Raw genomic sequence first — 12,266 nt, forward strand, 5'->3', positions numbered from 1 at the left:
ATCAACCATCAAGGATTGGTATGTTAAGTTAAGAAGTGGTGAAAAGAGCTCCGAAAACGGTGAACGCAGTGAGCGCCAAAAAGAGGTTGTCACCGCTGAAAACATCCATAAAGTCCACAAAATAATTGGCCGTTAAATGAAATTGTACGAGATAGCAGGCATTCTAAAACTATCAACTGTCGAATTTTGCAAAACAAAAATGTGTTTTGCTATAGTAGGTGGGGACTTTTCAATTGACCTGTTACTTCATCGTCGTTAAATATCTACCAAACTACTATTTTCTTGAAGTGTTGAAAAAACAAGACCAATCTTTTATAATGAAGACATGGGTCGAACTCACGCAATTCAGCTCTTTCTTTTTTTCAAGACAAAACCAATGTTAAAGAATACTTTTATTTATTTTATAAAAGTACTCGACGCTCTTAAATTTAGTATTAGCTTCAGGACCCAAATAATGAGTAAACACACTTTAAAACAAAAATTAAAATTTAATATTTTTAAAAATTTGTTTCATTTATTTGTCGAACAAAACGGATCAACGAAAAGAAGCATTACATAGTTTGTATACAATCGTATATGGTAACGCACCACACCACTGTTTAATTTGTTGTAAATATACCTACTGAATATAAAAATATAATCCAATTTATATAAAATGGTAGCAACCATTGTTGTTGGTCGTACTAAAGTCAGTTTCAACTATGCCAACGTGGCCCGCTTAGCCACAAAATCGCGTGCTCCTCCCCGCTCCTTGTTAGTAAATCGAGCGTAACTGTAAACAATAATAAAAAATAGCAATGATCACAACAGATATCTTCAGTAAAAAATAAGGACGTGCTAAACTTGTGTGCAACCGAACATTTCATACTCTCGCAATTTGAAAAGATCAGAGGCGGGGAAATACTTTCAAGTGTTGCAAATTAGTTGTATCTTATTACTTTTGTACATACATATATACAAGGTGCGTTCCAAAGTAAACAGGACTTTAAAAACAAAAAGAACAAATGGGTTTTTCGGCAAAATCAATTTATTTTATTCAAAATAGTCTCCTTCTGCTTCAATGCAGCTTTTTGCACGGTCCAAAAAATGTCGAACGAGTGTTTTAGCTAGATGGCGGGTATGGCCGCCAGTATGGCGGTGCAAGCCATTTGAATGGACTCTACGTCTGCATAACGCTTTTCTTTCATGGGCAGATGCATTTTTCCGAAAAGGAAGAACGTTAATGGTTAAAATGCGATTTTTGGTCAAATAATCGTCCTTCGAATGTTGGATTCTGAGCAATTTTTGATCGTCAGTCGATTTGTGTGGAACAAACCGTTCACACATCTTTCGTAAGCCCAAATTTTTGGTCAAAATGCGATAAATCGATGTTTTGGAGATGTTCAATTTCATTTCCACGAATTTCAATGATGATTTCGGCTAGTTTTCGATGAATTCACGCACAGTTTCGATGGAATTTCCAGTGAACACGGATTTTTATTGGCCCACATGTTGATCGTCATTTATGTCTTCTCGACGACTTTGAAAACGTTGGAACCACTCGTGCACTCCACTACGGGATAGGCAATCATCGCCATAAACTTGTTTCAACATTTGAAACGTTTCAAATTTGGTTTCTATGGGCTATGTAATATTTAGATCTGACTTTATCCAGTTATGCTATAATATTATAACATATTACTACCAGAAATCTCTGAGTTTCATTAAGGTATAAAGTCCAGGAGATATTAGAAAATGCGGATATGTGGCATACGGGGACTAAGAGAAGTATTTACCTTGATTTCATCCGTATTAGGCAAGAGATTACACTATTATCAGAGAGAAATTTCAGAATGTCGGACAGACAGTCACCCCGATTTCAACTCGTTTCGTCAACCTGATCATTTATATGCATATGTATATGTATATAACTCTATATCTTATAAACAACCGTTAGGTGAACAAAACTACAATATTATCTAGCAATATTTTGCGAGAGTATAAAAAGACATTATGTGAATTTAAAAATGAATGTCTGCACGTGAAACTTACGTCTTCTGATACTTGGCAATATCCGCTGCGCTCAACGAGGGCCGAGTCGTGTTGAAAGCTTCGATCAGATGCTTTTGTCGTACCAAAATTCTGGACAACTGTTTCTGGAAATGGAATAAAATAAAAAAACAGTGAATTATGTTAATTATCATTTATGTAAATAACAAAGAAAGTAAAAGACATTAACACGTGCATACCTTCTAATAGCGGATGGATGTACATATACAGAGATGTAGTATAGTCGCAATAAACATTTGTATGCAAGTAAATTTGAAATTAGACTTAAGTCTTAAAGGCTACTTGTATTAGTATTTTGCTAATTCACAAAAACAACATTCGTGTTTTTATATTCTCTTAATAAATTTTGGTTTTCATAAAGTAAATTTAAAGTATTTTGCATTCATAAAACCAAGTTCAACCAGAGCTTAAGCTTAAGCTTAAAAACAGACTAACCGTGCGATTCTGTAACTTGAGACAGCCTCAAGTCTCTAAATTTGAGATTTTAAGTTAGAGACAATTTTGAGACGTTGTTAAAATATGTACCTTCAATATGCCATATTATATTTTTTGAAATATATGATCGTTTACATTAAAAAAAAATCGTAAAAATATCTTTTTTGTACCTCTGAAACCCACCTAATCCCTTAACCAAAATTATAGCCAAAGAAATACCTTCAAGTGTTGGCAATACTTTATACTGAACAAGTAAGGAAGGGCTAAGTTCGGGTTTATAACCCTATATCTAATTCGATTTGCTTTAATTGATAAATATAAACAACCGTTAAGTAAACAAAACTATTATACTCTCTAGCACCATGTTGCAAGAGTATAAACATTTTTCTTTCGCAAAATACAAATGCCGACTAGTGTAATATAACTTAATTAAATACCAATTTTGACTGTAGTCCATTCACAATTTCGACGAAAAATGAAGTTAAACCCTTTGGCTACATTTTTACAGTCTTGCAAGCTGTTATTACAGTACAGTATTATAGTTTTGTTCACCTAAGGTTGTACGTATCACCTAAAACTAATCGAGAAGATATAGGGTTATAAAGGGTGATTTTTTAAGAGCTTGTAACTTTTTAAAAAAAAAAACGCATAAAATTTGCAAAATCTCATCGGTTCTTTATTTGAAACGTTAGATTGGTTCATGACATTTACTTTTTGAAGATAATTTCATTTAAATGTTGACCGCGGCTGTGTCTTAGGTGGTCCATTCGGAAAGTCCAATTTTGGGCAACTTTTTCGAGCATTTCGGCCGGAATAGCCCGAATTTCTTCGGAAATGTTGTCTTCCAAAGCTGGAATAGTTGCTGGCTTATTTCTGTAGACTTTAGACTTGACGTAGCCCCACAAAAAATAGTCTAAAGGCGTTAAATCGCATGATCTTGGTGGCCAACTTACGGGTCCATTTCTTGAGATGAATTGTTGTCCGAAGTTTTCCCTCAAAATGGCCATAGAATCGCGAGCTGTGTGGCATGTAGCGCCATCTTGTTGAAACCACATGTCAACCAAGTTCAGTTCTTCCATTTTTGGCAACAAAAAGTTTGTTAGCATAGAACGATAGCGATCGCCATTCACCGTAACGTTGCGTCCAACAGCATCTTTGAAAAAATACGGTCCAATGATTCCACCAGCGTACAAACCACACCAAACAGTGCATTTTTCGGGATGCATGGGCAGTTCTTGAACGGCTTCTGGTTGCTCTTCACCCCAAATGCGGCAATTTTGCTTATTTACGTAGCCATTCAACCAGAAATGAGCCTCATCGCTGAACAAAATTTGTCGATAAAAAAGCGCGAAACACATTTCGAACCGAACACTGATTTTGGTAATAAAATTCAATGATTTGCAAGCGTTGCTCGTTAGTAAGTCTATTCATGATGAAATGTCAAAGCATACTGAGCATCTTTCTCTTTGACACCATGTCTGAAATCCCACGTGATCTGTCAAATACTAATGCATGAAAATCCTAACCTCAAAAAAATCACCCGTTATATATAAATGATCAGGATGACGAGAAAGGAAAGCGGTTGAATGTCTGTCTGTCCGTCCGTGTAAGCTATATTTGAGTAAAATTTGAGATATCTTGATAAAACTTGGAATACGGGTTCCTTAGTACAAAAAAAATTAATCGGACCACTTCCACTTTCACAAATCGCCATTAACCGGAAACATAGAAAATGCCATAACTAAGCGCTAAATTAAAATATAAAACTGTAATTTGGTATAGAGGATTGCAGTAGCAAGGTCATCTGTGGACAAACAATTTTAAAACAGTGGGCGTGGTCCTCTAATATGTTTAATGTACATATCTCCTAAACCACTTAAGCTACAATAAGCAAATTCGCTCAATATTAATACTATGAGAACTCCTACCGATAGTGTGAAAACGGATGAAATCGGAGGATAACCCCGCTCACTCCCTATATATCGGTATTGTTAAAAACTACTAAAAGTGCGATAAATCAATAACTAAATCGGAGATGGTATGAGAGGGCTTTATGTGAGCCGGTGTGAAAATTAGATGATGTGCGTGGCACCGCCTACTTTTTGGTGAAATCCCACATTTCGGGATCCGACCGACCGATTTCGATTTAAAAAAAAAATGCCATTCTTTTGATATTCCTATATCACAGGTCGAAAATGGACGAAACCACACTACAAAACGCCTACTTCTCATATAGCACAATTTTAAATTCTTCTTCATTCTTACACTTTCCAGTACACAAATCACGAAACAATTAATATAACGGGATAAAACTTTGCGCGAACAATGTACCTTTGTTCATAATATCGCTCATTTGCTGCAAGACCGGCATAAGTCAAAAAAATTGATTCGCCAGAAAATGCGTTTAAAGTTTTCAACTTACTACAACCTTACACGGTGACTCCAACCTTACACATCTTCTCAAGCGGAGCATATAAGAGGTATTCATATGAATTTTTCACTCAACATGAAGTATGATATAACGAACAATTCTGCAGCATTAACTCAAAAATCACGTTTTTTGAATTATGCCGCTCTTGCAGCAAATGAGCGATATGTATGTGACCTGGTCTACGGAAAGGGGGCTTAGGTGTCAAAAAAAGGAGAACAATTAATGCGATAAGGAGAAACTGACGAAACGAGTTGTTTATTTTTAACGAGTTGTTTAGTTTTCGCACGTTAGCTCCCTTTTCGTAGACCAGGTCACATATAACTAATATAACAACAGGACTTTAAAACTTTAAATGGTGATGGTATTTGAGATACCTTAATAAAGCTCGGATAACATCTACCCCTATTTCCGATATATGTTCCTAATATAAGAACGATTTCATAATGAAATTATGTTTTGCCCACACTTGAAATAATTCCTCCGGCTTTGAACTGAAAGTTGCTCGAACTTAGCTCTTCCCTACTTGTTAAATTCATATTCAGTTAATTATATAAAAAATAATTATTTAGATAGCTTCAATGATAGCTCTGCCAAATGCAACAATATAGCGCAATTATTTTCGGATATAATTTATTGCTAGAAAAGAAGTAAAACGTAACATAAAGAGTACAAAAGTGTCATAAAACGTCGTTCGTTTATCTTTAAAAAAGGAATAAAAACGAAAAGAACTACGGTTGAAGAAGGAAAAATTATTATGAATGCTTTAAAACAATCAAAGGAATAAGGGAATTGGTTCAAAGACCTTAATAAGCAAGGCGATGAAAATGAAGCGAGTTTCCCTTGCTAAAGAGAAATTAAATTGGAGAATCAACTTTTGAGAGAAGGTAATATTTTCGAACAAAGTAAATTCTGCGTGTAACGATCGAATCGACGTTCCTTGATGTGGGGACAAGAAGGTTTAACCCCAAATGAGAAATTTGGACAACTTGCTGTTAAGCACGGTTATAGAATCAAGACAAAGGTCAAAAATATACCGCCAAAATAATTTGAGTTTATCTTATACAAGGTCTGTCGCAAAAGAAACAGGACTGTTAAAAAAAACAACAAAAAATTAATATTTTTCAAAAGTTATATTTTTTTATTCAAAGTAGTTTCCTTGTGCTTCGATACAGCGTTTAGCCCGGTCAATTAGCATTTCAAATGAGTGTTTAAGGTCATTTTTCGGAAAGCTCTTGAGAATATCGGTCGTCGCCTTTTGGATAGCTGAAATGTCCTGAAACCAGTGTCCTTTCATGGGCAAATGAAGTTTTCCAAATAGGTAAAAATCACAGGGTGCCAGATCAGGTGAGTAGGGTGAGTGATTAATGGTTAATATGGAGTTTTTTGTCAAAAAATCAGTGACAAGCGTCGACCGATGACACGGCGCATTATCGTGCAACAGGCGCCAGGACCCTGCCTCACGGTATTGTGGTCGAGCACGACAAATGCGTGACAAAAGACGCTTCATAACACCAAGGTAAAACACAGCATTAATCATTTGGCCAGGTGGGACGAACTCTCGGTGTACAATACCCTCGGAGTCGTAAAAACAAATCAGCATTGTCTTTATTTTTGACTTCTGAAGACGATTTTTTGATGGCTCTCGTCCTCACGACCTTCTTGTAATTGCTTAAGCCACTCATGCACATTACTACGGAATAGGCACTGATCACCATAAACTTTTTTCATCATTTGAAATGTTTCAGCAAACGTTTTCCCAAGTTTAAAACAAAATTTAATATTTGCTCTTTGTTCAAAATGCCTTTTACGACCAAAAGCTGCTGTCACTTTCTGATCGATAACATCGATTATTTTTACGAAATGTCAACAAGAGATCAAACTTTTTATTTCATATACCCACCAACAGGTGGCGCTACCAGAAACAGTTATATTCAAAAAGTTCTGTTTCTTTTGCGACAGACCTTGTATAACACGACTAATACCTTTAAAACATCACTTTTGGTATTGAAAGATTAGAAAACACCATAGAATATCGAAGAGTAGACTTAAGGAGGTGCTCCTAGAAGAATGAAAAAAAGCGTTTGTGAAGTCATAAAGTCAAAAGTAAAACAAACTAAATATTAAGAACTGATACATTAACATTCCACCATGTGGAATATTTTTAATATCACAACAGATTGTATTGCGACTATATTCTATTATAATCTGAGATGAGTGCAAAAATATTCTCAAACATTGCACCGAACAACGCAATATTTAAAGGGCAACAATGAAGTTGACATCCCGGTCATTCTACGATTTTCTGAAGATAATGCGATTAATGAACGTTTAGGCAATCGCTTTTATGGTAATGTGTTGAAACACTTCAATTTACCACAGATATGTACGAAAATTTACAAACTTATTCACCCTCAGAAACAATAAAATTGCTTCTTTTGTTATAGAAATGAAAATAACTCCATATGCCCCATAATCACTGGACATTAATCCTATTCAACATTTCTAGAACTTATTGGAACAACGCATTCGAAAACATTGAACTTCATCAAAACAGTGCCTAAAAACTGCCTTAACGACTTAGTGGGTCAAAATATCCGAAAGTAATACTAGAAATTAAGTGGCGAGCATGGGTCGACGCCTGGGGGCAATAATTCCAACAAAATGAAGCCCAAAAAATAATAATTAAATCTAAAACTGTTGGAATTACTTTCGATTTATATAAATAATCATTAGTGCATGTAAACTTTTTTGGTATAAATTAGGTGCATTTTAAGCTTCAGTATAATTTTTTTTTATTTGTGTAAAAAAAAATATTTTGATATGCTATGTTGTTTATTGTTAAATTAAATATCAAAAAAAACCCGAAATATGTTCGTTTGGAAACAAATAAACGTGTCGTAGGTATATGAAAACTTTATTGATTCACTGTATATCCCACAAGAGATAACCTATGTTGAAAGTTGGTTCATCCATTATTATGCATCCTGGTAACTCCAAATGACTTACGGCCTCAACGGCCTTTTACATTCCTTCCGATTTTTTACCTTTCCTTGACACGGACCTTGATATGGACTATTGGTTTGAAATCTGCCCTGATGACCGAGGTATTCTGTCACCTGAGTATACAGGAGTGACACCATGCAGAAATTGCTGATGGGTTATTACCAAGGCTGCCTCTGCCCCATTAAAACCCGAAGGGTTACTAGGGCTTTGGAGTTTAGTGGTTAACATCCTGCTTAACGAACTCCAGGAACGAGGCTCCCGGGTGATAGCCTGCGCTGACAATGTTGTTACAATGCTGAATGGAAGATTCCTAAATTCAGTCTACAAGAACAAGGATACCTCGAGGATACCTGATATCTAACTGTACGAATAGAAGCGGCTTAGCCGTCAATCCAAGTAAAACTGAAATGGTTTTATTTACTAAGGGGCAACGGATCTCAGTCGTGCCCTCTCCCTTCTTTCATCTTCAATCTGTTGACAAGGTGAAATACCTAGATCATATCCTTGATAGAAAATTTTCATGGTTTCTAAATATTGAAGAGAGAGGAGCTACAGAGAAAAGGTGGTGTCTCTCACCAAAAGAGTGTTCTGGCTCTACTGAACCGTAAATCGGTGCTTGAGAATTGACGATTAGCAGTGAGAGATCTTACTGGCATGGAATATTGGAAGGATCAGTGAAAACCATTTTGAATTACCATTTGGGTCTAAGAAAAGTGAAAGCACGATTGGTTCCAGATCACTAAATTTTTTCGAAAAACCGTGTCGCAGTAACGTCTGTGAAACAATGCTTTCTGACTACTAGGATGTCATGAAACGTATTATTACTAGCGATGAGTCATGAGTCTATGCTTACGACCTGGAAGCAACGTGAGCCGAATAAATAACTAACATTTTCGCGTGATTATTTTTTACAACTTTGGACATAGATTAACTCAGTGACAAAGCATCGATGAACTTTATTCAATTTTTGTCGATGAAGCTCTATCAAGGACCAGTGTGTATCAAGGTAGAGACGTTTTTAGACGCTGAAGAGGCAGTTGATGCCTTCAGAACGCACGTTTTGGACGCACCTCAATGAAAGTTGTAAAAGTGTTCGACAATTGCTTTAAATACATGCAAAAGTGAATAGATATTAATGAATAAAATTTTTAAAACCAATAAAGCGATTTTTTATTATTAATATTTGTTTTTGCTACGTAGACACAAACAATGTTCATATACAAATCATCAATGCACGTGCCTATTTACATTTGTATATTACAAAAAAATTATAAATTGTATTTATAAATAATATTTTTAATTATAAAAAAAAGATTATTGGTAAAAATAAAATAGTATAAACTCAACTTAAAAGGCTAAATTTAATATAAAGAGTTGATGTGAAAACATCTCCCAGAGGATCTCAATTCATTATATAAGGTTTAGACCAAATTATATACTAATTTCATTCATTTTCCCACTTTAATCTAGGCTATATTGGGGGCAGAGGAAGGGATATACTGATTGAATTAATTTAGACATTGCTGAAGTATACTGTATACTAAGTACATACATATGTAATATCTGGGAGTTGGGATAATTTGTAGGCTAAATTATAAACGTTCAATTAATATGTATATAAATTTGAACATTTTATATTAGGTATATGAGAGAAAGGGGTAGTACAAATGTGACTATATGTATTTGTGGCAAAACAATACACTATACTATTAACATAATTAAATGATCCACGCAGATCCATGCAGCATTATTAGAAAAACAAACTCAGTTAATTTTATTACGATAGCTCACATATTGGCCCATATAAGGGGTATACAGTCATTTTTAGCATCGTCTCGTATTAAGACCCTTTCTACCATTTTGGATGCAAAATTTAATGTTAATGACGCATTATCGCGCTTCAAGCAGTTTTTAACAAAACCGTTATATCGGGAGTGGCCGGGGTTATCATACTACTACCCCATTTTCAGAAGAGTTGAAAAGATTTGTTCTGTGCAAGTTTGGGTCACATGGCTTCAATGGTGCAGATATGTATATCTGTTAAACATGTTAGGGGACGAGGCCAAGCCCACTTTTTAAAGATCTTCAAACCACAAGTAGGAGGGGTACTGCTGCTTAGTTTTGGCAACTTATAGATTATCAACTAATGGTGTTTTGTGGACATGACAGTGGTCAAATTACGCCAAACTACAATACCAAGCTTTCAAGTTCCATCAATATATCTTAACTTTTACTCAAGTTACAGCAACTCGTCTTGTCATTCTGATTATTTATAAAGGGTGATTTTTTAAGAGCTTGATAACTTTTTTTAAAAAAAAAACGCATAAAATTTACAAAATCTCATCGGTTCTTTATTTGAAACGTTAGATTGGTTCATGACATTTACTTTTTGAAGATAATTTCATTTAAATGTTGACCGCGGCTGCGTCTTAGGTGGTCCATTCGGAAAGTCCAATTTTGGGCAACTTTTTCGAGCATTTCGGCCGGAATAGCCCGAATTTCTTCGGAAATGTTGTCTTCCAAAGCTGGAATAGTTGCTGGCTTATTTCTGTAGACTTTAGACTTGACGTAGCCCCACAAAAAATAGTCTAAAGGCGTTAAATCGCATGATCTTGGTGGCCAACTTACGGGTCCATTTCTTGAGATGAATTGTTGTCCGAAGTTTTCCCTCAAAATGGCCATAGAATCGCGAGCTGTGTGGCATGTAGCGCCATCTCGTTGAAACCACATGTCAACCAAGTTCAGTTCTTCCATTTTTGGCAACAAAAAGTTTGTTAGCATCGAACGATAGCGATCGCCATTCACCGTAACGTTGCGTCCAACAGCATCTTTGAAAAAATACGGTCCAATGATTCCACCAGCGTACAAACCACACCAAACAGTGCATTTTTCGGGATGCATGGGCAGTTCTTGAACGGCTTCTGGTTGCTCTTCACCCCAAATGCGGCAATTTTGCTTATTTACGTAGCCATTCAACCAGAAATGAGCCTCATCGCTGAACAAAATTTGTCGATAAAAAATTTTCGAACCGAACACTGATTTTGGTAATAAAATTCAATGATTTGCAAGCGTTGCTCGTTAGTAAGTCTATTCATGATGAAATGTCAAAGCATACTGAGCATCTTTCTCTTTGACACCATGTCTGAAATCCCACGTGATCTGTCAAATACTAATGCATGAAAATCCTAACCTCAAAAAAATCACCCGTTACATATGTATGTATATAAAAAAGAATCGCAAAATGTGTTGGTAAGCGCATAACTCAACAACGCCTGGACCAATTTGACCAATTCTTTTTTCTAAATGTTCGCTGAGGTTCAAAGATGGTTTTTACGGCAAAAAAAATTCGAATAATTGCCGGAAACCCCCTGAAAACAGCCATTTTCTTCTTTCCATACAAACGAATGAGTGTTTGTTTATTAGTAACGCTAAGGGAACGACTGAACCAATCTTGATGAAATTTTCAGGGAATGTTCTGTGGGGATCGGGGAAGGTTTAGAAATAAAAAAAAAAACCTGTATGTTTTTCGTGAGGAAAAGTCGGAAAATTGGACAATTCCAAAAAGTTAATTTTTTCCAAACAATTTTTTTTTTTCATTTTTTTTGTTTTGTTTTTCAATTATTTGAATCTTTAAAATTTGTCGTTTGCTTCAAAAATTTTTGAAAATTATTCAGTGAAAATGTCCATGTGCTTTTCTCTCGGAAACACAAACAGAAAATATCCACTCTATCGGCATCGCTCACCAAATAACAATGACAGAACATTCAGTATTCAATTTAGGAGAGTGAATATCGAAGCTGACAACACATAGATCGTACTATATTCCCCAATGTTGTTTAATTCACATTCAAAACTCACATCAATGTTGAATATTGCAGTTTAGTGAAATCTATATAATGCGTTTGTAAGTACGTCACCAAAGGAAGCAATACGATACGGTCAATACGTGAACTGCAATAAATCGCTTTGTAGGGTATTTACTTTTGCAGTTGATGAACGTTTTCTGACTGTTGTGCGTCTCGCAGTTAATTTGGAGAAGGACATCCAGGTGTGTTATCAAGTAATGCATTGGGACGAATTGGACGATGGTTCGTCTTGACAATGAAGACGACGCCGTGAATTATTCAGTGGAATTTCTAAATTCTTTGGAGAGCTTGATATGCCACCGCATCATTTTCGTCTCAAAGTTGAATCTGTCGTTATTATGTTTCGCAATCTGCATGCGCCGAAACTGTGTAATGGAACCTGACTGATTGTGATGCACCTGTCGAATACAAGGGGCAGAATGCTTGATTCTACGAATTCCTTTGAGTTCTAACGATTTGCCATTTCAGTTCAAACGTATTCC

General features: G+C 35.6%; 1 protein-coding gene across 2 annotated transcripts in view; it reads right to left on the reverse strand.

Annotated features, from left to right (window-relative positions):
• Positions 1-487: 487 nt before the first annotated feature.
• LOC105223990 (peroxisome biogenesis factor 1) overlaps positions 488-12,266 on the reverse strand; it is a 36,093-nt gene continuing 24,314 nt past the window's right edge. For both annotated transcript variants that reach the window (XM_011201930.4, XM_011201931.4), the window contains 2 exons: positions 2,032-2,135; positions 488-772 (listed from right to left, as the gene is read on the reverse strand). In XM_011201930.4, coding sequence (XP_011200232.2) covers positions 700-772; positions 2,032-2,135 — 177 coding nt within the window. In that variant the 3' untranslated portion in view covers positions 488-699. The remainder of the gene's footprint in view (positions 773-2,031; positions 2,136-12,266) is intronic.

Source organism: Bactrocera dorsalis, chromosome 5, assembly GCF_023373825.1.
Source record: "Bactrocera dorsalis isolate Fly_Bdor chromosome 5, ASM2337382v1, whole genome shotgun sequence".
Classification (NCBI taxonomy): Eukaryota; Metazoa; Arthropoda; class Insecta; order Diptera; family Tephritidae; genus Bactrocera; species Bactrocera dorsalis.